This window comes from Sceloporus occidentalis, unplaced genomic scaffold, assembly GCF_023333645.1.
Source record: "Sceloporus occidentalis isolate IW3139 unplaced genomic scaffold, rSceOcc1.0.p SCAF_37, whole genome shotgun sequence".
NCBI classification, from domain to species: Eukaryota; Metazoa; Chordata; class Lepidosauria; order Squamata; family Phrynosomatidae; genus Sceloporus; species Sceloporus occidentalis.
In genome coordinates this window covers 1,846,523-1,874,293 of record NW_028317017.1, presented here as the reverse complement: position 1 = coordinate 1,874,293, position 27,771 = coordinate 1,846,523, and the positions used below count along the sequence as shown (strand labels likewise).

The following is a 27,771-nucleotide window of genomic DNA, read 5'->3' as shown; positions in this document are numbered from 1 at the left end:
ATACATATGCCAACTGCCAAGAAATAAAAGAGCGAGGGAAAAAACCAAAAACAAAAAAAAGTTTTCCAGAATCTCATTTGCTCCTAATACAATTGTTGGCAAGGTTGAAAATGTGTACTGTTCAGCACAAATAAGGATCATGTTGGCTTTGGAAGGATTCTGTGCCCATCTTCTTAAGGCAGCAGTGTCTGTGAAGCTGCCATCTTTACATAGAGTGCAAAGGAATGACAAACTTGCAGCCAAAGGGTGAGTGGTAGCTGATACCGACTTCCCTGAACACCTTCTGTGGGATACCTATATCACATAAGTAGACCCGTCCTGCCTGCTCCCCTAATGGCAGTGGGAGCCCCAGCTCCAGTGACCACTTGGCATGTATACCAAGATCCTGGTCATTAACGGGAGGGTCAATGCTAAGCACAGGAGCACGGTTCTGGTTGGCCCACTCTACAGCTGCTCGGTACCATGGCTGGTCACGCAAAAATGCATTTTCATGGCAGTCCAGACAGTTAATAACTAGGTCCACCGGGCAATCTGGCAGATCTGTAGATCAACAATGAAAAATAGTTAGTCTTTTTAGTGCATATTTCTAACATTCAAGTACATCTTATCATCAAAAAAACACATGTAGCTTGCAAAATAACAAAATAAGCCATCAAAACTTGTTTCCCAGGAAAGGAGATGCACCAATCACATTTTGTGAAGAGTACATGATTTTGTCACACCATACATAACAGGTAAAGCAACACCGTTTTACTGCTTTGGGGCAAATGTATTAGTCAATGTTTGTGATCATGTAATGCTCATACGTTTCCACTAGATGGCAAACAAACCCCTATTAAGTTTTAATAGGCAGCGTAACCTTAATTCATGCATTATTGTTGTGCAACAGACTTTGTATTTGTAAACACAATATTCATTAATGTTTCTATTGTTTAACACCAGAGGATAAATTATTAATTGAAAAATGCCCAAAAGAAGTAACCAATAGGTCAAACTGCTTTTCAAGTTCTGTACCCTTTGCGACACTTAAGTTATAGGGCAATAATTGCAAGTAGTGTATTCCTATTTAATAAGGGTGTTAAATGGCCCCTTTTTCTACACTAATCTTTTAGTCTTTTTAAAAAATATTTCTAGCAGGAGGGGCACAAACTGGATGGTTTTCCTTTTAATTTCATGGAGACATAAATGGAGGCTGTTTTTAATTTTATTACATATGTTTTTATTCTTTAACCATTTTAAAATGCTTAATTTTTTATATTTTATATTTACAGGGCTTGTTCCACATTGCTGATTGCAGTACCCGTAATCGGCCTGCAGGGGTCTCGGGAGAGTCTTGGAACTTTTTTTACTCCCATTGTTTCCAGGATGCCGCCATCTTGCTAAAGGCATGCTCGGGAGAGAGTGATAAAGCCTGTTTTTTAGTTTTTATTTTTGGTTGTTGCTGAAATGCCTCGATATTGGGGCATTCAGCAACACTGGCCGAGCTTTCTTGCTTCCTAAGCACTTTCCAGCAGCAGATCGCTTTCTAAGCTTGTTTAACTCCATGACATGCCAGCTACTAACTGTATGCATTTCTGTGACTTTCCTGGCACATTAACTGTCGTTAAGGGGGTAAAATCAGCTTGCCAAATTAATGCATTGTGGAGTGGGTGAGTCCAATTTTATCATTGCAAATAGGTACAACTTAGCAAAACAACTAGCTGTTATATATACAAAAGTAAGTTAAGATATTTCCATAAGCACTAAACCAAATGGTCATTGGCCCGCAATACACATTAACATATACTGACCTTTCACACTTGACACCTGTTTGCCCTGAGTTTGTCCAAACAGATTTAATTCATTGGATACTGGTTCCAGCATCTTTACAAAATTTGGCAGGAACAGGATAACATCCACGTCATGGTTGGCCAAGTGACGCCCACAGCTAATGCCCTGTGCTCCCTTCACATGAGGCCCACACAGCAGGGCGACAGTAGGGCGTTGGTGCACATTCTTAGGGTTCAGCCTAAAATAAAACAGTGCTTTAAGTTCTGTATTCATTATCAGTTTAAACATGTAATATACAGATAACTAACAATATATATAAGAAGGTCTACTTCATTCTGAGGAACAAAAAAAAGAAAGGGCCTGACCGAGGGGTTTGGATATCCCAAGTGTGAGCACAGGAAGCCCAAGCTAAATATCTAACTTAAATCACATGTATGCATGCATGGTTATGCAGATTCCTGGTGTGTTTGTGACCTATGAGCTCAAGTCTGGTTTGGTAAATTAGTACAGAATTGCAAAAACACAGTGATACTGATGGAGGGATAAAACAGAACAGAAAAACATTTAGAAAGCTGAACAAAATGAGGATAAGCATTCAATTCAATCATATTATTTGAAATACTAACCAAAAGAGAAAAAAAAAGCCCATGCAATAAAAACATTTTAACATCATGTGTTTTCTATTTTCCTGCTTCTCCCAAGTGCCATTGGTTACCCACTGTGTAATCATCTAAGACCCCGGCACAAAGATATCATTACAGGCTTGGATCACTCTGTCACTTTTCTAAAGCAGCATGCAAGTCAGTGTGTGCAAAGGGCTTTGGAATTATTCCATAAACCAACATTGTACTTCTGTTAAGAGACATAAATCCCCAACAATGTCAATGAGTCGAACGCTGTGATAATGATATCCGGTTTATTCGCTTTGGAGACATGCCCTCACCTAGTAAATTATCTATACTTGTTTATACACACGCAAAGCCTTCAAAGCACGACCTACAATAGCCTCGAAGGACTGGTATTACTAGAGAGGTGTAAGAGTAGGAAGACAGATGACTTGAAGAGCTGCATCGCGTGTGAAGAATGAGACATTCCTAGCTGCACATATCACTTTAACACTGGGAACGTGGGCCTGGTTGTAGAACTGGCCTCATTCCTCATTCTTATCTTGCATGCCTGGTGGCTCAGCTCTCCAGTAGTAGAAGTGGCATTAGAACGCTTACTTGATGTCAACTGTGTGTCCATTTTTGTTTGTCTCAGAGCAAACATATATATGGATATACAAGAATCTCTTGAATGTATTTGCTCCCTATGCCAACCTCTAAGCAATTCACATTTTGGGAATGCTTTTGATTAAGCACTTCTCCCAGGCAATAGGGCACATACTCATTGCCAACCAGCTTGCGTGAAGAGTTCCAGTAGGGTCCAGTGATGCCCCTCATTCTAATGTGTGCCCTTGCATGTCACTAAATGGCTGCCATATTCATTTTATACAGTTACCTACCTGTTGGGGCCACCAAGAAGCGTAAGTGCCATCTGAGCGGCACAAACCCCTGACATTTCCAACCGCCTCTCCACTGACAGACCGTGCCTTTCTGCCACACAGAGGAGTTTCTTGTGCAGGCTGTATGGAATGCTGGGTACCACCAAGCCAGAATCTGTAACAAAATAAAAGAACATATGTCAGCAGTGAAAAACAGCAGCAGTGAACGGAACTTACTAAGAACTGTTAGGTAGAAAAGCAAGTGCTGAATAAATTCTGCTCAACATGTTTTTTTAAAAATAAATATACAGGCTTTATGCAATTCAGCAATTCAATAAGTGATTTGCTAAATGTAGCAACAAGTTGGATCAAAGGCAGGAAGGATTGGTAGAAGGGGTGAACTTGAAAGACTTAGTAATTTAGGTTGGAAAAAGACCTATGTTAATAAGTTGGAGGGACAATGAACTTGGTCTCAATAAGTTATGTATCCTTTATGGTGTATATAGGACCTTTGTCTCCTTTATAACATAAATCATTCTCATCTCCAGGGGCCACATGCTAACCAAAAACAGTCTATAACAGTATGATTTCTACATCTTCATCTACCGAAAGCGTTAATTCCACAGAATCGGGGGGGGGGGTGTCAAAACCCACACAGAAGAGCCACATTGGCTATTTTAATAAGTGGTTGGTAGCCCTGGTAAAAACTAATGTGGCGACTAGTCATCTTATATACTTTTGACCAAAATACCACACTAAAGCTCCATGTTTATTGAAAGTAGGGTTGGATTTCAGCTGGTAATTTGTTTTTTGTTACTAAATGAGAATGTGGCTTGGGCACAGCCCATGAGCCTCTTCCTCAGATCCCCAATGGGTCTTGTCGCTCCTGCAGAGTTGCGTGCAACGACAAGGAGATGTCGTCTGATTATAGGTGCCACCCCAGCCACGTGGAGCGTATAGAGCAGAGTCTGTTGTTCTATAACACGAATGTCTAGCAGCTGCAATTAAGAGCTGGCACGAGAGCGACACTGAGCCAAGGCACCCAGCCAAAGCTTTCACCTCAAACAGAGGCAGCTAGTGAATCCTGGCAACATTACATCTCCTTCTCACGTTATGTACATGGAACTGGACTTCAGCCAAGCCCTTCTCTTGTACCTACAGGATCGTGCTCATTACAGCTAACGCTGGAAAGTGGGGAAAGCTCAGGGAAAGGGTTGTGAGGATGGGAACAGCAAAGGCATTTTGAGGATTGTAGCTTTGTAAATCTTCTCTGGCAGGTAATGGTGTTGTGTACACATTTCTTCGTTTAAAAATACTTTTTTTAACCATCTATACAACACAACAAGCCACAGCTATTTTTTCTAAACCTTCGTCTAAAACCCCCAAATAAGTGTGAGTTTAAATGGCACAACAGAGCATCGTTAACATGGAGAAACGTTTTTCAACGCCAGCATTTCCTCGCTACTCTTTGAAATGTAAAACTGTGATAGCCAGTGTGTAAAAGAAATATCACCATTCTGGCCTCCCAGCTCGAAGACAGACAAGTGTAAGAAAACATATGAACTATGACAGATATGTATGTGTCTTCGCAAACATATAGACACCCACACTACTTTTCATAGAAGTTTAATAGCACCCATAGCATTCCTAAAGCCCGCGCATGCACAGGCACACAAGACGGGATATGCTGATCAGGAGGGAGGTAGGAGTCAAGTATCACGGCAGCTGTTACCGTCAAAACAACACTGCATAAAACAGATTTATTCGGAGCCATTACTAAGCAGAGCAAATAGTGAAATTGGTTCATTGGGCTTACTGCATCTTTCAGCAGAGATGTTTGCTGGACGTAAGACTGCTATCAAAACCGAGACGATGGATACTAAATACTAGAAAGGAAGCAGTCCTCCTTACATCATGCACACATCCGACAGAGACCCTCGAGGCCGAGGCCTGTGCACAGGCATGGATGAGAGGCTGTGAGCTGTCAGACAGGTTAGTCCAGATGCACCTGCTTACCCCAAGATATGTTTTGCACTCACACGCAACTTCATTCACTGCGCTGTTCATTCATTCTCACATAGTTGTGCAATGAAACTCTTTAACCCCTTCATAATCATAACTGGGGATGAAGACCTTATACTACATCTGGTCACGCACAAAATGCGTTTTAATCAATTATTATTTGCATCGGTTTTGCATGGTTCAAATATTTTAAGTAACACATTTTCACAAACACCGTGGGGCGCTTGTGTATTATACATTGCAAAATATATGTATTGTGTATGGTTGGTTTAAACGCCAGTATTTTGCCAAAAAACACAACAGTTTTTGAAACCGTGGCTTCATCATAGAAATGGCAGCCCTGAAAATAAATTAAAAACAGCCATCCCTGGTGATGATTTTTGGATGAGTTAAGCCTCTAATAATGCATATGTAATGTCCAGGTCCAACTCGGCCCTTCTCAGAGGAGACTCTTCCTGGGGCTGCCTGCTCCCCCTTTTCTAACCTAATCTGAGCAACCTTGGGGTTTTTTCACCAGATAGAGTTGTAATTTCATTTTACAAACTTCACTTTATGAAAACCCAATCCCAGGGAGCTTCTGCTTCAAGTACTGCTTGGATGAGCCTATATAAAGCATACTCTAAAACACTGCATATTATACAGGGCCAGCTCAGTCACGCTACAGACAATACCCAGGGTGGTCCTTTATAATGCATAGTAAATTAAGTTAGGTAAAAACATAACTCTCCAGCAAATTCCCTTGAGCAAACACCAATGTTTATAACCAAAATGTCACAATAAAATAGGTTATGTGTTTATACTTCATAATAAAAACCTGTCTGACAGTTACTGCACATTAAATAGATCATGTAATCATAATTAAGTGTTGCTTCAGTGTCCCTGTGCTAACACCTTGCGTGCCACATAACATTATACTGGCACGCTCACCGTATACTAGGAAGTGAACTTCCAGGAACTGGCAGGCAGCGTGTTTAACTATTCTGCTTCCAAACAGAGGTACCGGGAAGCTGTAGCTTTGTATACAAGTTAATGAGGATTTCAAAACGGCCACGATGAGACTCTCACGCAACCAGGAGATTTTACTGCTAATGTTTAGCCTTCCTTAATTAACATGTGTGCAAGTATAGAAGGCATGCCTACTACCACAAACACACACACGTGCATACTACCACACGGCGCATAAAGAGAAATGTAATGTAAACTTTCATAAATGGGAGATATAAAAGCAGACAGCGAGAAGGCAGAAAAAGACTGAAATGAAAAACAGTTGAGAGCAAGTGATAGCAATCGCCAAGCAAAACATAGAACTCCAAGTCCACGATTAAATTACACTCAGAACAGCTCATACTTGGGATAGGAAGCCATGGGGTTTGGCTGCTCCGGAAGCCAAGTAATTAGGAGGAGGGTGGGGGTTGTTTGTGGAGTTTTACTATGAGATTTTACAGCTGGCTGCGAAACCAAGCAAGATATCAGTTCAGCTGCACGCAACAGAGCGTGCAGGCAGAGGTATCATTCACAATGTGGTAAGAGGTGCATAGGTCACGAGCAAGATACACACTGTTGCCTTGAGTAACATAATACTGTCCTAAACGCTTAAACTGATAACTAAAAATTATATATAAACAGATCTGTTCAGATTGGCAAGGCACTCCTTTGTACAAATTACTCTATAGAAGAGTGAGGCTTTTCTGGGTTAACAGGAGCACTCTTAATTCTGTATATTAAAGGCCATTTTGCATGGACTCCAGTGCATTCCCCTCATTTAGGAATTCTTAGGATAATAAGGTTAGAAAATGAGACTTGACCCGGTGCTCTCCACCTTTGTACCGACCGCAATGTTCGGCTCTAGGTTGCTTATGAAGCGTCTTACACTTGTCTGATTTACTGTGCACATTGTCTGTATAACCTTTATGTGCGCTCTTGTTTTCTCTCATTGTGCATATTTTCAATAAAGGAGAATTGAGAAAAAAAGAAAATGAGACTTCTGTCTCATTTAACTGCTCCCTACTTGAAAGCAGGGTGCATACCGCACTTTGCCTCTTGGACACGCGAAGTAGAGCTTGTATTCCAGTCTATACAATTGCCAGCCAATCATAAGTATGCTACCTGAATATTAATATATGCTAATTTATATAAACATGCTATATATAATTGGCAGCTGCTTTAGTGACGTCAATTGAATTGCCATGGAAATGTGTAAGATGTTTACATACTAATGCTTTCTGGTATCAGTAGACACTGCCAGGGACTTAAATGACACATCCGTCTCATTTTCTAATACCAATAAAATATAAAACGGACTCCAATTTTTTTGTTTTTTTTAATCCATATTGACTAGACTTTTTTTTAAAGTTTGTGCAGCTTTCATTGTATGATCTTACCTGTGCAATATTCCTTTCCTCCAGATTGGGGAACCATAATTCTTCGATATACAATAGGCTCGGACTCCAGAATATTCTCATCATGCCTGTACGTTGGAGGTCTTTCGTTTGGAGTTCCCCGTGACCTTGCTGCCCCTCCTCCACCTCTTCTCTCATGTGTGTCAATTTCCTCAAAAACAGCCGCCTTGTCAAAGAGAGCCAGGTTCCCCTCAAAGTCAAAGTCTGCATCTGGAATCTCCTCTAAGTCATCTCCAAAGCACTCATCATCACGAGCCTTTAGCTGCCCATTCTTTGGGCCAGTCTTCTTTGGTGTGACTTGATTAGGATATCGGCTGCTGGAAGACCCTTTGGCCAAATAAAAAGAAAAATAGATTGGATAAAGCTTCTTTAGATAAATCAAGCGCCAACAGTGTGGTGCACATCCTACATTAGCACAAAAGCACAATCAGATATTGATTAACAAAAGCTATTGACCAAAACAACAAAAAAAAAGAAGCAAAAACCAAGGAGAAATATAAAATGGACCAAAAAAAAGACGTTTTAAGCAAGCACTACTTTACTTTTTTGAACTGCTACTCCAACCTTACCCCTCCAGAACTCTGTCTTCTCAGAAAGGCTACTTGTTGATTCTGCATCTGCTCCATACCCAACGCTCTGTGGCTTTCCTATTGGGAGGGACTCTATGGCCAACCGCATGCTGGCTGATCATGGCAAGTCATAGAAGCAAAGTAAAGAGGTAAAATGTAGAGTCCCAATAATGCTACTCAATATGAATACCTACTTTCACTGATTCTGCAAAGGATGCGCAGATTTAACTGTTTAGGAGAGCTAAACTATTCAATATTGTAATGTCCAACCACATTCCTACTATTTAAGAAAGCGATCAGCTACTTCCAAATTAGAAGAAAAATTCCATTCAACCAATGATTTTCGACATATTTTTCAAACGTTGAGGGCACCTAATTTGCATCCAAACACATTACTGAGCTAGAAGCACTGTTGCACCTGCCCTTTTGTAAAGGCAGCATAGTATCCAAACCCTATCCAGAATACCCATGATGCTGTTTTGTGAGCATGGTCGGGTCTGTGAGAAAGACGGAGTGAATGTATGAACTGCCTGTGCTGTACTATGAGGTGTTCTGAGAACTGAACGGAGTTCAAATGAAAACTTCTGAATACAATTATGATTTACTCCACAATACAATTTTCTTTACATTCCAGGCTGACACACAAATTCCTCCAGCAGTAACATCTTAAACAAATAAACCCGGTTGTGCTTGTGAATGTATACATGCCCCTAGTGACTGGAGGCAGTGTTGCTCCATAAACTCAGCAGCATGCTATCCACTTGCTTGGGCTAATGAATCAATGTAAAGAAAGAGAGTAGTAAGGAACTGTATAGCTTTTCTGAAGCAAACAGAAATGGTTAAAAACGAAAAATAGACATGAAACCAAAGCGTAATTTTATATAGCCATCCATATGGATGTATTTCAGAAATAATTCTAAAAACAAGGAGGTATGTGCCTTATTTCCCTGTGTAGTGATAGTGTCTGTAGAGATAGTTACTTAAAACAGTAAAAGTGTTGGATTATTGTGAAGGACGGCTCCTTTGGGACTGCGCAGTTAGAGAGTTGGTGGGCTTCAGTTATGTAGAGGACAAAGCATCTGGAGCCTTAATTTTAGCTGTAGAGAAAAACCTACACACCATTTTCTGTGACAGCTATGATATTTATTTTGGATTACTGGAACATTTGCCCACAGCCCATACTTTGAAATGAAAACACAAGGCTTTTAATACAACACCATTAATCAATAGGATTTAATCCTAAATCTTAATTAGGAAAAAGTTGGCCAGCACCAAAGTGGATTGGTTGTTCCCAAACTGTGGTTTGTGGTAGGCATCAGGTTATGTGCTTCTTGAGAAAACGTGTGCAAGTATCATGCTACCAAGGCATTTAGCCGTTACTATGCTTGGTAATGCATCCAATGACGACCTGTGCAAGCCACCGGACTGGGTAACAGCATCAGCGGCCCTTCGAAACACTATGCAGGGCAGTGAGGATGGTGTGGACATCTTTATTTCTTAACACATAAAAAAGTAGGATTTGGCGGTTTCTTTAAAAATATACAATGTTAAGTAAACTGGCACCTTTATGAAAAAGTCATTAGCGTAAACTATAAATGCTGTATTTCATCAAACACCTAAGACTCTCTTTACACATAATCCAAAGTCAATAGACATACTGTGGCAGGAGGCCAGGCAATATAATTTCTCTGCATAGGGAAGAAACCATGCCACTAAAGTCAATGTTTAAATACACCCTTCATGGAAACTTGAAAAACCAAAAGATATACCTGCAGGTTTAAAAAAAAGTTTGTTTATACATAGAACTTGCAATACAGAGAAATTGGACTCAATTGTGACAGGTGATAGTTTGATTGCCCCATGAGGAAGTCTCAGTAATTGGCTGATATCGTAGTCGGGTCAAATGACCTCACGGCAGGGCCCTTTGTTACTTTTTTCACATACACATCTCCCCTATGGCAGTCTTCCCGAAGTTCATACGTGTGCCTGTTGGTTGGGTACAATCTGAAAATGCCATCAAAGAACCCCACAAATAAGGTCATTTAGATCATGTTTCACACTCTGTGTCCATGAGCTGGATTAATCTCCCTTAAACAGGTAAAATAGGGCCATGGTCAGCCCTTCACTGAGGGACAGGGATCCTGCTTTGCATTCTGCGACAGTGCAGATTAAAGAGCAAAACTACTACTACAGCAGAATTTAATTTGGCTGGAAGAGGTGCAAAAACAATGGATGCCGACCACATGGCATGTATGGGGAATGAATAGTCCACACGGCACTGAGTGTAGAAGATATCAGACTCTTCCTGCTTATTATGTTGCACATAATGAATGGAAACATGCAATATTTGTACCGGAATTAGGTACTTCTTATCAAAACCTAATACCAGATTCACATAAGTATCAAAAGGAGCCCTTCTCTTTGTAAGAGTGACAGCCTAGCAAACACAGACTGGAATTTCCACCTAGAGGCCTAAGTAAAACAACACATCTCCGGACAGCTCCTCTGAGCAAGGGGAGCGCATGTTTTTTTGTGAACCTCTAATCTCTGTGTATTTAGTTTACTAAAGCAGTGCTCCCTCTTTAGCAGGAAGCAGCCTTCAATGAAACACTGAATAATCAGACACAATCAGCAATCAGTGACCGGACAAATCCCCTCCCCGAAAAAAACACCACCCTTTTTGTCTTTTCTTTTACCTGGAAAAAGGCGAAAAAGCTAGCTCGTTTTCAGCTGTGAAAAAATGCTTGTCTACAACACACAGGAGCCAATTTCTCTGGAATTAACCCCTTCGTGACAATGGCTGGTTTTATTTTTTGTAGCCTTTGTGACAATGGCTGTTTTAACATTTCTGCGCTGCTCGTGTTTAGCTGTAATTTTCTTCTTTCCCGTTTACTGAACCCACACAAGTTATATATTGTTTTTTCAGGACATAAAGGGCTTTCTTTAGAAGTCATTGTTTTGATTGTATCATATTATTTACCATTACAAAAGTGTAAAATAGAGGGGGGGGGGGGAATGACTGACTTTTACTTTAAAAATATTTCACTCTTCCATAAAAGCTAATGAAAAAACCTGCTAAATAGACTCTACTAATCATCCTGAGTTTAGAAATACCCAATGTTTTTAATTTTTTTTTGCTTTTTTCTGCATGTTATGGGGCAATAAGTACAGGTAGCGTTTTGCTACGTCAAAACCATTTTTTCCAAATCTGGTAATTCTTCCCGCCATGTGCCATTTCGGGTATCTTTGAAGTTGGCCAATGCAATTTACCCCATCAAACCATATATTTTTGAAGACTAGACACCCCAGGGTATTTCAAATGCTAGTATTTTAACTCTTTCCATGCACTAATTCTACCGCCAGTCTTTTTCAAACTTTGTGGTAGTCATTGTTTTGCGGTTTTTTTCACACACATTTTACTTCATGTATGAATTTACAGCTCCTAGTATATGTCACCAACACAGAAAAGAATCCCAGCATTCCAAACAACTTCCAATCCTTAGGTTACTTTATTCAGAGAAAGCAAAACAAAAAAGCAAAGTTTCAGCCAAACAGGGCCTTTGTCAAAGGCCCTGTTTGGCCGAAACGTTGCCTTTGTCAAAGGCCCTGTTTGGCCGAAACGTTGCCTTTTTTGTTTTGCTTTCTCTAATAAAGTAACCTAAGGATTGGAAGCCGTGTGGAGTGCTGGGATTCTTTTCTGTGTATACTTCAAGAGGGTTTATGCTGTCCCTTTTTTCCTGCTAGCACCCAGCTTCCTGGGAGTTGAGTGCTGAACCATTTTTTCTTTTTTAACTGGTATATGTCACTGTCAAACAACACCCCAATATGTGTTTAACAAAATTCCCCAGAGTACTGTGATACCTCCTGTAAATACAGCATCCAGGTTCCGCCCAAGTCCCAAAGGCTTCTATGACACCCCCATGCACGGATTTGCCTGGCTTTTTAGGGCATGCACATTTTTCAATGTTGAACTTTGACATTTGGTGATCCTGTGCCCATGCCCTATTTGGTACATATTTGAAGCTAGCCAATTCAGTGTGCTCAATAAAACCATATATTTTTAAAAACTAGACATCCCAGGGTACTTCAAATGCTGGTATTTTAACTCTTTCCATGCACATATTTTACCACCAGCCTTTGTCAAAGTTTGCAGTATTTTTTGTGTGTATTGTTCCCACAAAATGTTGTACTTTCGGTATGAATTTACAGGCCCTAGTATATGTCACTGTCACACAACACCCCAATATGTGTTCAGCAACATCCCTCGAGTACAGCGATACCTCCTGTAAATACAGCATCCAGGTTCCGCCCAAGTCCCAAAGGCTTCCATGACACCCCCATGCACGGATTTTTTTTACATTTTTCGGAACTGGAAGGTTCCCCTGATGGTGACTGGAAGGTTCCCCTGATGAATTCAACTATTAATTGGGTTTGATCAGCACCTTCCTCCTGCCACCTTTGTTGAGGAGTGTGGTCCAGGGATCTGGTGTAGATTTACCATCAGGGCTGAAAGGCATACTACCACATATTTTGATTATGTGGAAAAATGTATAGTAAGTCAGTAACAGGCTTGTGAATGAACTCTATGTTGAGAGATTGACAACTCCTACAGATAAATGTTGTATCTTGAGCAGAATTAGAAGTATCCTAAATAGATAATAATAATTTGTGGAAGAAGGATCATTTTAAAGGGCAAATACCTGCCCGAGCAAAAGGTATTATATCTGGCAGGCTCAACCAAGCCCTTCTTGTTGGTTGCATTCCTTGTCAAATACACACCAGTAGAGTTAGGAGAAACAGGTTGCCATTTAAAATGAAAATTAAGCTGGAGAATCTTGACCACATGTAGAGAAAGATTCAAATACGTGACACACGTTTGTTAATGTTGTAACCAGATAATTTGAACAAAATCTCTGAAGAACATTAAACAAGTTATGGAGCGTTATTACATGCACATAATCTTTTCAAATCTTCTGAGACTTCACAGCTAAAGGGAGAGAAATTGCTGCAATAAAACTTATCTCAGCTTTCTAGGTAGAGGGGTTTAGCAATGCACCTTCAGGAAATGTATTGAGTTTAAATGTGGAAACTTAATTAGACTAACTTCTACAGATAAGAAATACACAGAGAAATGTAGGCTGATACGGAAAACAAAGTGTCAGCATAGCACTAATTTCCATCTGTGCTCTCGTTGACTGTATGTTACAATCCGAAGTCAGCACTGCACTCTTCTTTCGGATTTGAAACATGTCCTATCCAAATAAACCACTTGACTTTCCTCAGTTATATTGCGTGTAATAAAAGGTAAATTTGTGAAGTGGAGAAAACAAACTGGTTACAGAGGTTTAAGTGGGGAAAAAAGGGTACTTACAAGAGTTGTGTCTACGGCGGAAATTTTTGGGTTGGTTGATTGCTTCAGTGTGTTTATCTGCGTAGCTCTTGGAACAGGGCTGTGGCGAGGTGCCCGCTGGATCATTGGTCCGTGCATCGGTTTTTCGAGGGATACTCTGCGGTGCGCTGACTGGCTTCTGCTTGCTTGTACCATTTTGTTGGCTGGCTGGCACACAGGAGGTGGCTGATGCGTTGTCATGGGTCTGGCGGTTTTGTTGATTATCCACAGGAATCTCTAAAATCTTTAACTCAGCAATATCCCCTGCCCTACAGGTGAAGAAACAAAGTCTCTTAGGAGACTGAACACAGCTATGAACATTTATATAAAAGTACAAATACTGTATTTAGTATCAAATGCATATGTACAGTTACGAAAACAAAACTGGCTCACTTTGCCTGCACTTTTTGAATAGTTTTTTTACTTATTCTTTTAGAGAGTGTTATGAACACATCAAGCTTCCTTGAACTTATATTATCACAGTAGCTGATTTGTAGAAAAGAATCACAGTTCCCCAACTGATTTTAGGACACAAACTAATGTTTGTCATATTTAGTAGTCTACATTTTGAACATAATATATTTATTTTGAGTGGCTCTACAAACCCGGGCAGTTTGAACAGGATTTTTAGCTTAGTTTATGATGAGTAGTTTTCTTACCTGAAGGTGACCTCTGGCACTAGGCACTTGACCCCATTATGGAAAGGCTGGGTAAGAGAGATAGTTTGATTGTGTTGGTCAACAGCAGATACGCGGCCTTGATACACTCCTAAGGTGTCTCCACAGTTAATGGAGACAATGCTCCCAAGCCAATCAGCCGCCATATTTTATTCCAGGATTACTACAGAACCTATGACTGAAAATCAGAAAACACGTTTAGCAACAGACATCACAAAACATGTGAGACAATGCAATTACAATAAGACTAAGTGGCAATTTCAGTGTTACACTCTTACCTAACACATTGTGTACTGCATGGCTCATACCTGTACCAAATATTAAAAACAGATTCATAAAAAAACAGTTTATTCCATTTCTTTCTGTGAGGATTTTTAACATTCACACTTCCAAGAACATAAGTCATTTTAAATTGGAAAGTAAAGGAAGACATATTATAATGGCTCACATAACAAACTCATCATCTGGTGTAAGACAGGAGTACAACATGGCTCCACTACCACTAACAGGTTGAAGGTGGTCATTGTGTCTCTACCTTTTAGCTTTGGTCCACTATTAAAATAAGAGGGTTATAATTCCCATAACGTGCAAAAAGGGCTGCTCAGTTTAGAAATTACCTTTCAACGTGTTAGTAATGAACAGATAGGAAGGGTGTAAGCACAACTGGACATGAAAATGGTTGGAGGTCGACGCTCATCCAACAGTGCCACACTTCTGAAGCATTTACTCTATTCTCCAACCCTGAAAAATGGTTTGCAAGAGCACATGTCACTGTTTTCACTTGCTCTAGTAATGATCAAAAGCTCTTATCTGGCTATTGCTGAACTAAGGAACTCCAGATTAATTTAAACATATTTGGAGCTAGATGTAGCATTAGAGACATCCCCCTAGGACTGCTGAATATCCAAACCCTTCATAGATAATGCTTTAACCCTGTAAAATGTTGACTCATTCACTAACGCCTATAATGCATATGACATCTGAGCGTCCCCTTTAAAATTGTTTCCAAATGCGTGTATCCAAGCCCCCAGATATCTTATGGCCAGGCCATACAATTCACAAGAGCCAGGAAGTGAAATTGCATGTTCAATCAAATGTTATTGCTGCTCCTAAAGTTTTGTGCCACCTTAAACTGTTACTATGGAAGCATCACTTCTAAATTCTCCAGAGATTTTATCCAGCACCTCTTACTTTATTTGGGATCCCTGTTGTGTGAAATCTCCGTGACATGACTCTAAGAATTAATACTTTGTGTATATGTATACATATCAGCACCGGCCATGGTGTAGCAGCTCACAGTCTTGACTTCTGCATATCTTTCCTCTGAGCAACTACAACAAAAACGCATCCTTATTGATTTTCATAGACTGTATCCATTCCCATCCAGAGCGGCAACTTCCCAAGCCTAGGCGTCTCTCTGTGAACTAATATTTTACTACAATTATTGGAGTTTATTAAAAATAGAAATCTGGGGGGAAAAAATAATACAGGAAATTGTAACTAAGTGTAATCAAGTCTGGTGTTAAGTCATCATTTGTTGCTCACCGTATATAGCCAGCCATTTATTTCTAATAGGGATGGAATTTAATCCCCCCAGAAAAAAAAAAAAGTAGTGTTATAGAATCATAGCAAACAAAAACAGATGAGGAAATTGGGTAGGGGTAGTGTGTGAAAGCAGGCTTAGACATTGGTGTGTTTGAGATAAGGTTTCTTCTATGTAAGTGGAATGTGTCCACAAAAATCAGGCAAAAATGTAATTTACATTTAGTGAACCTTTACAAGAAATGCTAGATAAAATGTTTTATAAATAGGTATTTTCTAAATATATGCAAATATAGATAAATACACACAAACTAAAAGTCAACACAAAGTATCATAAGACCAAAAGTTACATGTATTACAGCAAACGGGTACATACATCAGTGGTATACGCATGTTACGGATATACACAGCATATTAATTGAACCCCGGAATAAACGTATCACATAAAAGCGCTTTATAACTTCACAGAGGCGGACATACGTACAATTATAAAGTCCGGTTGAACGGACAACCCCACTTCTCACTAATCAGTAGTCACCAGTAGACTTCCGGTTCCGGACGCATGGCCCCTGACGCCACTACCGGCCGGAAAGTTAAGGGGTGGTTGCTATGGCTACCACTGGCGCCTTTAGTTTAGAAGGAAGGCGTCAGACGTTCAGGTCGGTGCGCCAAGTGACTGGGTGCTAACAATGCTCATAGAAACACAATTATATACCGGTGCATTCTTGTCTTAATCTGTGTTGTTTGCCCGTATAAATCTAGTAAATTTAACCCATATAGGGCCGGATTCTACTGTCATATATCGCTGTTAATAAAATGTAATTCTGCGATAGACTGAAATAGCAAAGACAGACAAAATCTGTGATACATTTTAAGTTAGAATCTAGCCTATAATGTGTGTGGTTATCACCTACTACTATTGCAATAACTATTTTACAAACAGGTTAATCTCGCAATATTTTCTACAAGCCGAAAAGCCACAACAATGCGTAAATTGTTGGCGCTATATAAATAAAGGATAATAAATTGGATTGGTTTGTAAATACGATATATTATTCTTCTAAATGCTTTACAGGGTTACATTAATAAATATCACAGTCGCATAAAACATCTTTGTCCGCCCGCTGGCCACATCCCCTTTTGTATAGCCTTTCATTTGATTTAATTTCAGTTGAATGAAATTTCAAAAAAACAACCAAAAAGAAGAAAAGGAACATTTTTCCAAGTTTGCTTAGGAAACCCCTTTCCCTTGATTTATTTTCTGCATCATGCTCTGAGAAGACTAATACCCCACATGGGCTTTTCATTTTTCTAGGTCGCAAAATGCTCTCTTACATACTACACTATTTTTTCTTAATTTTGAATTGTGGACTGGGGGAAAGGATGGGGTTATTTTTAATGGATATTTCTAGTGGGCGAGGTAAGAGGTAGTTGGGCACCTATTTAACATTTTTTTCGATTTCTAATATTTTAAATGTTTTAAAATTCTTTACATTTTTGACTGGAGGTCCCATTGAGGTCTTTATAAAATCCCAGGGATTTCTCTTGGAACTGGGTGGTTCCCCTTGTGATGTCGTGACCAGTAGAGGCAGATCCAGCGGACGATCGAGCCCCTGGTGTCCTGCTGCACAGTGGGCCGGTTACGTGGGAGATCTCCCCAAACAGCCCATTAACACCATGGAGGCTGTGCAGGCTCAGCACGGCTTCCACGGCATGGTGCATCATTGCCTTCGATAGACCCTCTGGGAACCTTCTTACTTCCAATGTTGTTTCTAGTGGTGTCAGGGCTGGTACTGCCGGCAGAGAATGTCCTAATTTCTGTTTGGGCATTCTCAGGTATTGGGATGTTACCTGCGGTCGCAGACTGATCTCCAGCATACCAATGGTGTAAAAACCATAGGATGTATTATTACATCCTTGGTCATCTAGATCATGTTTTATAGGACGGTATAGTATGTTGTAAAGGTCACAAATATGAGTTATTCTACCTGTTTTCATGCAGCCGTTTCCCCACCAGCCATTCTAAGGTAAGGTTTTGCATTGAGCAGTATTAAGCATTGTGTTTCTAATGGTGCATCTAGTTACAAAATGTCATTCTGATCCAAAATTTAAAAAAGTAGTCTTATCACTGTAGTTACCAATAGACTGATCCATTAGCAGGCGTGTTCCACCAGTTCTTGTGATCAGACCATACATTGTCCAGAATCATTACATTTTGCCCCTCTGTCATTTTACTTTTGTTTCTGTCTGGATTCAACCAAGTCTAACTACAGACTGAAGATTCATCTACATGCTACTTTCTAACCTGATCCTCTTCATGTGCTGATCCATATTCAATTTTATTAAAGCACGGACGTGTCTCCTTCATACATTCTATGCTATAAGGTGTCAATATTACATGTGCTGTTATTAATAGTTACATGAAGCAAGTCATCTTTACAGGTCTCCTCAAAGTATACATTTTAATACCATGAGTAGGACTTTTGCTGAAAGTATGAATTTTTCTTACAGCAGCTGTTCAGGGAAATATTTATCAGTTTGTGAATGCATTGTAATCAGTGTTTCCTGCTGGATCGTATTTTACGTTTGTGTGTCTGATCCGTTTCATTGTACTCCAAATACTAAAATCCTCAATATTGTAAGCTTGCGAGCAGGGCCCTCGCCACATAATGTATCGGTTTGTCACTTCTCGTCTTGTCATACCCCTTGAATATATGTATTGTATTATTAAGCCCTGTGTAAATTGTTGCCGCTATATAGGTAAATAATAATAAAACTGCTTCAAGTTTAAAAAAAGTACTGTGTGCCCAAATATTTCCAGCAGGGGGACCCAAAACATTTATTGATTTTTGCCCCTTTCATTTGGTGTCTGCACCCTGGAAATGTACTCGTTCCAAATAGCATTTTTAGCGGATAAAACCAGTGTAAGCTCAAGTACGCACTGCTATTTTACAACCGATGGTCAGATCAAGTTAACTATAAGGACAAAGGACAGTTTAGCAGTAAAGTTTGAGCATAATTATGTCTGGTACTTGCGGTGTTTGCAATTCTGACACCTTTGGTAACTGGCCCTTAAAAGTGGAAGAATAAATCAAATGCCATTTAGCAACGTGTTTTTAGTTTTCATTAATATCATCTTAATTATCTTCGGTCAGAAACTTTTCAGTATTAAATACTATATTGAATGGTCCCTGTCATCTATAAATGCTACGGAGGATATTTAAAGGTATTTGATACATTGCCAGCCTTCCTGATGGTCATATATTATACATGCTATATAAAAAACCCTTACTTTTATAGCACAGGCTCATTAAGGTTTGTAAAACTGAGCATTGTTTCATTTGAGCAAAAGTACTCCCAGTTCTGTCACCCCAGGCTTATTACAGTGGTTAACTTGCCAAATTTGAGGCATGTTTGCTATACCCAGCTTTGAAGAGCTTATGTACACAATTTATACAAATAGAAGACCAACATAATCATTCATAGTTTATTATCTCACAGAGATTATAGTTTTATACAAATATATATACAAAATATAGCATTCATTCACATAAAACAGGCTTACAAATAGTGCGAAGAAAATAAAAAGATGAACCACTGGACTCATGACCCATGTCCACTTGGCCACTTGTCTCTGGTCGGAATTTTCTATAAAAACAGATCAATGCATATTTTTAGTAAAGCCCTTTTTTGGCTTTAGAGCACACGACCTCTGTAGTTTCATCAAGTCAGATGCTACGGGTGTAGGTAGAGAATATATCATATATCACATCCGTTTGGTATGGCCAGTCCGAGCAGCAGGATAACTATTAGAGGTCATCACGTTATAGTTGATAGTGTAACTACATTTCAGAAAGCTTTGTATGTTCAATACACTGCTGGGAAAAAAAACCTTTGCTTTTAATAATTTAGATGGTTGCCAACGTTTCATTTTCCCATAGCACAAAAATTATGTATTTAGCTGAGTAATATTTAATTTCCTGCTTAATCAAGCAATTATCATAATATTGGCTATTATGGATAAATGGGTTAACTAGATACATCTAATTCTGCTAACAGCTGAATGTTCATTAGCTTAGTTCATAGCTATAACAGCTTCCTTCATACGACAATCAACACCAAGCAGGTTTGGTAAGAAAACATTTCCCCCTCTGTGAGATATAGGGAATTTCTGCTGGTTAGTTGTTCACATTTACAGAGCTTCTAGAACATCATTTACAGCAATGTTTCAACTCAGGCTTCAATTCAGCATTCACATTAGGTTACTGCATACATAATATACTTAGTCTACCACTGAGTAAAAGACCTTAATACAATGGTCCAGCCTGATATACATCCAGGTTTTATGGGTGTCCAAATAGACACACAGTCTTCAAATAGGCATCTGCCTCTATATTCACTACTCAGAAGCCACCAGCGGAAAGCGCAGCTTGGCAGTTAAGTGGCACCGTTTGTGCTTCATGGTTAGTCCATACTTTGCAGACATGTCCAGCTTCTCTCCTTCCTGCTTGAAGAACTTCATCTGCTGAAGCAAAGTTGTGAGGAAAAGGAAGACCTCCATTCTCCCAATGGCTTCACCAAGGCATCGCCTCTTTCCTAGTCCAAAAACCATGACTTTATCAATGTCATTTTTGTTCAAGGTGCCATCTGCCATCAGGAACCGATCTGGATTGAAGCTGTACGGGTCATTCCAAATTTTCCTGAAATAAATATTTTATTAGCGCTGAAAAACAGCCAACAAATTGAACTCAATCTTAAATTATCCCAAAATTACATTACAGCCACCTTTGGGGGTTTGAGATAAGCTGTGATGGTCCTGGGCTCCAAAGTGATTCTGTGGAATTCCCTGCCTCGTTCCGACAGATTTTCTCCCTCACACGCAACTTTCGAAACCCACCTTTTTAAAGAAGTGTACAACCTTTCCTCCAAGCACTCTCAGCCATCATCCTATTCAAACCCTCTTAACGATCAACCTCAACAGATCATCCAGGCCCAATCAACTTATCCCTGTCCAAGCAGTCCTCTTACTGCTTCACTTCCCCCTCCACCACTGACTAGATTGTAAGCTCACAAAGACAGGGCCCTCTTTTGTGCCAGCTTGTTATTCTGTGGGACTTTAAATTATCCACCGATTGTAACAGCGCTACGGAATCTGCTGGTGTATAAATAAATGTATTATTGTGTCGGTAATTCTGTAATACGTTCTGTAACATTATTGCATAACGAGCTTTTAACACGAAGGTGCTCTTTGTGTACTTACGGGTCATGATTGACTTGCCACTGGTTGATCAACACACATATTCCCTTAGGGATGAAATATCCATTCAACACAGTATCTGAAGTTGTGCTGAAATAAAGAGACAAAATGTTATTCTACAACACAATGAAATATGAACATTCAGTATAGTATACAACAAAGTTAATTAAAAAAAAAATGTATTTTTTTTAAACTAGAATTTATTCTCTTGTATCCAAGTGCACAGGTTATGCATACATATGATAATCAGTATATAATATATAGTACAACATCTACAGTAATTCAGTTTCAACTAATCAGACCTTCTAAGATACCTTGCAAATGGCTGCTGGCCATGAAATGCTTATTAGATATGGTTCAGCATTTGCGCTACTGATAGGACTTACCAGTGAGGAATTGTGAAGGGCAGGAAGGAGGAATGGCGGAACATCTCCAAGATAAAGGCTTCCGTGTAAGGCAGCTGGGCTCTGTCTGATAACCTGGGCTTCCTTTCCCTGCCGATTACCTGATCTGTTAAGTGATGAATTAAGACAACCAAGTGTAAGCACGCATCAAATTATGTTCATAATCAGGTGAAAAAAAGCCTACTTCAATAATTTTTAACTGAATGGTTGTATGATCTCAAAAAAACCTTTCAGTTGTTTGCACATTGTAATCAAACAGTTTAACTTATCAGCAGTCCATAGATTATCTACCTATAATGAGGATATGGTCTACTGATATGACCTCTGAATTTATGAAAAACAACCTAGGGGTTATATCTACAATGATAACACAATTTATTTTCATTACTTGTTTAAACATTTGTTTTAGGGTCTCTGTGCTTACCCAATTCATTCTGAATCTTCTCCTGGATTTCTGGGTGGGCTACAAGGTACATGAGACTCCACGACAAGGCAGTAGTAACCGTATCAAATCCTGAAACAAATATTATGAAATTAAATTATAGGATTTATTGAATGTTATCAAGGTTTGTGTTATTTAGTAGGTTGGAAAAATATATAATTGGTGTGTTTTGGCTGATCAGTTTATGATAGACATGTAAATAGTTTTAACTATTTGTATTCAGTGATCATTTTCAGATCTGGTAACCAATACTCACCAGCTCCAAAGAGGTCATTCACAATATTCACTATTTTCTGGTCTGTCAATTGAACATTGGAGTTTTCATCAACTTTCTTTTCTTGGGAGTGGTAGATAAGAGAGTCGGTAATATCTCGGACACAATTCTGATGGAAAGGATAAAAGAACATTTAGTAATAAAAACAATGATTAGGTGTCATCCTTATATTTAGAAAGCTATATAATTATATACTATTGGCGAGTGGATACCCGTTTATCTACAAGAAAATTCAGAATAGATGCTGTGGCCTTATAGGTAGTTTAACAAGGTAACAATTTATTTTGAGGTGTCATTAGACGTCTTGAATATAAATGGTTTATGGGGAAAATGTTATGATATAAATAATCACCAAACCCAATGATACTTTAAAGAGACGGTAATAGAGCCCATAGGCGGGTAGCATTCTCCAAGCTGCAATATTGAGACGCTTAGCCAAGTGTCAAATGCATAATACAGGTCCAGAATCTTTAATAAGTCAGCATTATAACCTGCCTGTCTTAGATTAACTGCTCATTAACACGCAACAGTTTGTGTCAACATTGGTAGTAGATATTCATGTAGGTCTCACCTTGTCAAAAGTTTTGTAGTGTTCCAGCACAATCTTCCTTACGAAGGCCATAAACTTCTTGTTTATATCCACGAAGGATTTCATGCTGCGACTAGGCAGATACTGGAGTATAGGGATGAAATCAGCAGGATTTCCAGAGGCAGCTGCTGCTCCAAACTCATCTGTCAGATTTACCACACTCAGGAATTCTTCATCATCGTGATTGTAGCGTTTTCCAAAGCACATGCCACAGATGACATTGGCTACAGAAACAACCACATACCTATAGGGATCAAACTCTCCCTTTTCTTCTATTAACTCCTGGAACTTCTTTATTAGATATTCACTTTCTTTGGCAATGTGCTCTTCCACCAGGCATGTGCCAGAGGACGAGGACGAGGACGAGGAGGCAAATGTTTTGAGGGCATTGGTTGCTAACCTGCGACGAGCTCTCCACACTTCTCCTGAATCACTGCTGAATGTGAGACTTTGCCCATCACCAATCAAGCGAAAGGTGAAGAGGTCTGGGCGTCCAGCAAAAACATCACCCTGCTTCAGCAAAGCTTGTTTTAGGGTTTCCAGACCACTTAGGACCAGCACAGGCTTTGTGCCTATTTGGATCTGCAAAACATCTCCATAGGTCTCGCTCATCTTGGTCAGACTAAGATGGGGATTCTCGCTCAACTGCAGGAGGTTGCCAATAAGTGGGTAGGGCATTGGGCCTGGCACACTCTTTGTTCCTAGTGGGATCTTCCGCTTAAAAGACTTAAGGAGCAAGTAGATAACTGCAAAGGTCACTAATGCAACAAGTAGCTGTGTGGTAGAGACTTTGCCTATAATCTCAGGGATGGAACTAAGGAAATTCGCCATTTTTCTGAAAAGAAAACGTAAAACATACAAGTGAGATTTTGTCTTAAAAACGCAGATACCCCAGTTTTAGAGATTTCAGTGTGTCTGATAAGGTGGCAGTGCTGGAGAGCTAGTGGGTTGCATTGTAGACATGGAATAGGATTACATTGGGTTCTACGACTGGTATCACATTAGGACCTCTTAGGCTTGCATGGTTACATTTAATTTACAGAATAAGGGCACTATAGTTAGTGTGCACAGCACAATACTTGGATTTCTCAATACACTAGGCTACCTCTGACCACATGTGCCTAAACATTCATATGCATCCCTTACATATATTGAATTGAGTCTTTGCCCAACCACTTAAAATACTATTAGAATTCCACACACCGAGTAAGGGTAAATATGTCCCATGCACAAGTCTTTCCCCAATATACAAGCCTGTACAGTTTCCAAATTATACTGTTCATTATATAAGGTGTATTTGCATGACATACTAGTGAGCTTGACCAATTGGTTGTTTAAGTGGAACAGCATCTTTAATGTAGGTTGCTTCATAATTTAAAGTAAATCACATGTCTATTCAAAGTAGATCTTAGCAAATTGGAATTTCAGATGCTGTAAATGTTTATTTGAGATGCACTTATTGTACACCTACAGAGCCTAGGAAAAACAGTGTTAATGTTGCTGCTCCAACCCTTCCTGTAATGGTCCAGCCAGCCTATGATTATACTAAGCCGATTAAGGACAGTTAGTGTCTTACATACACTACCTACCGGGGAACTGACCATATCCACTTTAGCATAAAACTTCTTTAGCACTTTATAATGTATGGGCATGAATGTGGTGAAAATGTGAGTCGATCATTAACTAAGCACAGTTTAGGGCTTAATCTTGGTGAACAGACTCCTGTTCTAGTTTCTTTTCTGCTGGGAGACTGTTCCATTTATCTACTACCCTCTAAGTAAAGTAGAACTCCCTGTAGTTTTAGACTATGACCTCTTGTTCTAATGTTGCTCCTCCTTTCAAGTAAGCTTGCTTCTTCTACTTTGTTAAATCCCTTTAAGTACAACCTACAAACAGCACCCTGTTTTCTAACCCCCTGACACTTTAATGCATTGTCTGCTTATCGTTCAGTCATCAGAAATAATTACTCTTAGTCACTCTCTTGCTTTTCACTGACAGAAAAATGTCCCCAATGCTAAATGCTACCTTGGGATTTTTACATTTATCAACATTAAACTGCAGCTGCCACAGTCGTGACCATTTTTCTAATTTACTTAGGTCATTTGCAATTTGATTGTCCCACCCATAAGGTCATCTTCAAAAAGACGTACCTTACCATTAAGACCTCCTGCAATATCACTAATAAATATATTAAAGAGTACTGGTCCCAGTACAGATCCCCGAGATACCCCACTGGTAACAAGTCCTTCCTCTGAATATACACCATTAACTACAGCCCTCTCCCGCTTATCACTCAATCATTATCCATATATTCAACACACAAAGACTGCAATTTAACTTTTCTATGGGGACAGTGTAGAATGCCTTACTGAAATCTAGGTAGTCTACATCAACAGGTCGTTATCTTCATTTAGAAGATTCCCTTTATTTGTCTTTAGTTTAACTATTCCTGGTTTATAGTTTTTTTCTTCTATGGATTTACATCGTGGTTGAACTTGTATCTTTTTTTTTAGTCTGAATTACTGTGTTTCTATGAGCAAACCTTTCTATGAGCAAAACTCTTAATCATTTTAGAGAAGCCAATGATCCTCCTCTCTGAGAGAAGTCAGGGTTGGCTCTTTGTATTTTATGGTCAATTTTCTTATGCTACATCTGCATTGTATATAAGCATTACCTAACATATACTAATGATGCAGCAGCAGCCTACAGCTCCCCGTACCACCGGCACAGGTTATTTACTGAAATATCTCCCACCTTTGGTACTCACAATTTCCCTACACCAATTTTCATAGGAGTTTGTTCACTAAACAGTTGGTTGTTCTGATCCCACCACATTTATGAACTATAAATTATGAATGGCCAACCACATCTAGTTTGTACTCCCAGAAGCTGTATAATGCAAAGTTCATGCAGCCACAGAGAGTGACCCTGTAGAGACTGGTTTATATATATATATATATATATATATATAACCTCTTCATTTCATTAAATACAATTCTGTATGTAAAAGATAAATTTACATGTTGCATTTTGTGATTGTAATATCTAATATCAAATATAAATTCTGCATCATGGGCAAACATCTGATTCCACAGTCCACACAATAAAAAAAATATTTTACTATGATTTCCAGCTGTTTAAAAATGTACAGTAGTAACAGGCTGAATTCCATTAGCACCCAGTAAGTGAATAAAACCCTTACCTTGGCTAAGGTTCCAGGTCAGTGAAGTGCTCCTTTGTATGGCTGAGCGTTTCAGGTCAGTGTTCTCCTGTCCCTAAAAAAGTACCATAGTGTGTGTGCTGGCGGCACGTCCTTATATACGCCTCCATCACACCTCATTGGACAAGGCTTCTTGTCACATGACCAAAGTGCAGCTGAACGGCAGCCAAATCGCTCCAAACCCCAAATAACTGGCACGCGTGCAACTAGTTGCGTGAAGAACACGGACCCTCCTAGAAATCATTAATTAAACGGAGCTAGATCGAATTAGAGAGATAAGCGCGCCGCATCCTGTAGCTGCGTGTGTTCTTATTACATTCATTCATAACTTACCTCTCCTATATGCTCAGGATATACCGGTACAGCTGTCCCATCAGCATCACAGACACTTACCTCTCCCTGTATTAAACACACACGTACCGACCCAAATCTAGGCAGCACCATCCCCATTGTATGATCAGGGAGCATATTTCACACTGTTAGAGTACAGAGCTCTCATATGATAACAATGTACTGAAATGGCCATATAGTGCCTCCAATATTGGGGTACATACCTCACCAGGAAGAAATATATGCCCTGGTAATTTATGATCCGTACCTTACTATATTGCACCTGGAAATATGTTATTTTACAATAGTAAAGCATAATAATGTCGGGGGGTTATACCTCATGATGCACCACCAAGGGTAATATCTATCCTTTTGTATCAATATAATTGATATTATCAATTTTATTAATACAATGTAATACTAGGGTATACTAATCCCTATATAATATCAAGGGACCATAACCCATTCAATAAAATCAGCGTACATTCCCCACCTTAAAAACTAAATGTGCATTCCTACTAATTTACCTTAATATCAGAACACTTAACACTTTTAAGTTTTACTACTTTATTTTGTAATTTTCTGCTTTATTATTTTTGACTTAATCATGTTGTGTACTCTGTATTAACACACTTGCCACAAGGTTGCCAAATCATTTTATTTATGTTGGGTTGTCACACTCAGGAACAATTTTAGGGGCACTAAGCCAAAATATTTACAGGGGCCCCCATCTCAGGTATGTTTTCCTATATTTTTACATAAACATATGGGCACGCAATACTACACAGTATTCACATCGCAATACAACAATATACATTTAAGGGGCGTCCTATCCTTGCCACAATCTTTAGGGGGGCTCTCAGGCCAATGGGGGCCCTAAGCATCTGCCCTATCTGCTCATTTGGTAGCACTACCTATAGTCTTTGCTGATTTGCCCCACGACATTTTGTAACTTATTTTTGTATAAATGAAAAGTGCCACTTTTATTCTCTTTTTCACCTAATCTATGGTCCTGGATAGCATTGCATGCACAATACAATTAGAACTGCTTGTGTTATATACAGAATAAACTCACACATACTTAATGTTTGCCTAATTATATTTATTAAATCTACCAGATGACAATTTCATAAATTTTGTTTCAGGTTTTTTTTTTATATTATATTTTTTCAGATCTCGCATTATACGGTAATTGTAATCTTAATATATATATATTGGGTGTGCACCTAAGCTTTTGATGTGGCGAATTCTTACATATCCAAACAATTCAGTAATAACGAATATAAAGAATGCTATGAAGTAAAAACAAACAAAAAAAACCCAATAAAGAATAATTAATTTTAAAAAAGCAGGAATGTATTTCTGATACAATATAACCAAATATCTGTTTGTTTTTTTTTTAAT

General features: G+C 39.2%; 2 protein-coding genes across 3 annotated transcripts; both read right to left on the bottom strand.

Annotated features, from left to right (window-relative positions):
* Window positions 1–205: 205 nt before the first annotated feature.
* LOC149297697 (enhancer of mRNA-decapping protein 3-like) lies at window positions 206–14,464 on the bottom strand. Its single transcript, XM_089488340.1, has 6 exons — window positions 14,292–14,464; window positions 13,615–13,901; window positions 7,657–8,001; window positions 3,275–3,428; window positions 1,791–2,008; window positions 206–540 (listed from the first exon to the last, which is right to left on the bottom strand). The coding sequence occupies exons 1-6, from the start codon at window positions 14,453–14,455 to the stop codon at window positions 206–208; spliced, it is 1,503 nt and encodes a 500-aa protein (XP_089344466.1). The 5' UTR covers window positions 14,456–14,464.
* A 5,786-nt stretch (window positions 14,465–20,250) lies between these two features.
* LOC149297696 (cytochrome P450 1A5-like) lies at window positions 20,251–24,994 on the bottom strand. Of its 2 annotated transcripts, XM_089488246.1 has the most exons (7): window positions 24,973–24,994; window positions 22,800–23,605; window positions 22,211–22,337; window positions 21,937–22,026; window positions 21,495–21,618; window positions 21,112–21,198; window positions 20,251–20,551 (listed from the first exon to the last, which is right to left on the bottom strand). In XM_089488246.1, exons 2-7 carry the CDS (start codon window positions 23,493–23,495, stop codon window positions 20,251–20,253), a joined length of 1,425 nt encoding a protein of 474 aa, XP_089344372.1. In that variant the 5' UTR covers window positions 23,496–23,605; window positions 24,973–24,994. The 2 variants fall into 2 exon arrangements, with proteins under 2 accessions (XP_089344372.1, XP_089344371.1); XM_089488245.1 differs by lacking the exon at window positions 24,973–24,994 and having other exon boundaries at window positions 22,800–23,648.
* Between the last annotated feature and the right edge of the window lie 2,777 nt (window positions 24,995–27,771).

Excerpts from the sequence above, each read along its gene's own strand:
- LOC149297696 (XM_089488245.1), bottom strand. The coding sequence starts at position 23,648 with ATGGCGAATTTCCTTAGTTCCATCCCTGAGATTATAGGCAAAGTCTCT. Across the intron at positions 21,619-21,936 it reads GAAGATTCAGAATGAATTGG|ATCAGGTAATCGGCAGGGAA; the intron begins GTAAGCACAGAG and ends ATCACTTAACAG. Across the intron at positions 20,552-21,111 it reads TGGCAAGTCAATCATGACCC|GAAAATTTGGAATGACCCGT; the intron begins GTAAGTACACAA and ends TATTTATTTCAG.
- LOC149297697 (XM_089488340.1), bottom strand. The coding sequence starts at position 14,455 with ATGGCGGCTGATTGGCTTGGGAGCATTGTCTCCATTAACTGTGGAGAC. Across the intron at positions 3,429-7,656 it reads AGGAAAGGAATATTGCACAG|ATTCTGGCTTGGTGGTACCC; the intron begins GTAAGATCATAC and ends ATTTTGTTACAG. Across the intron at positions 541-1,790 it reads ACAGGTGTCAAGTGTGAAAG|ATCTGCCAGATTGCCCGGTG; the intron begins GTCAGTATATGT and ends GTTGATCTACAG.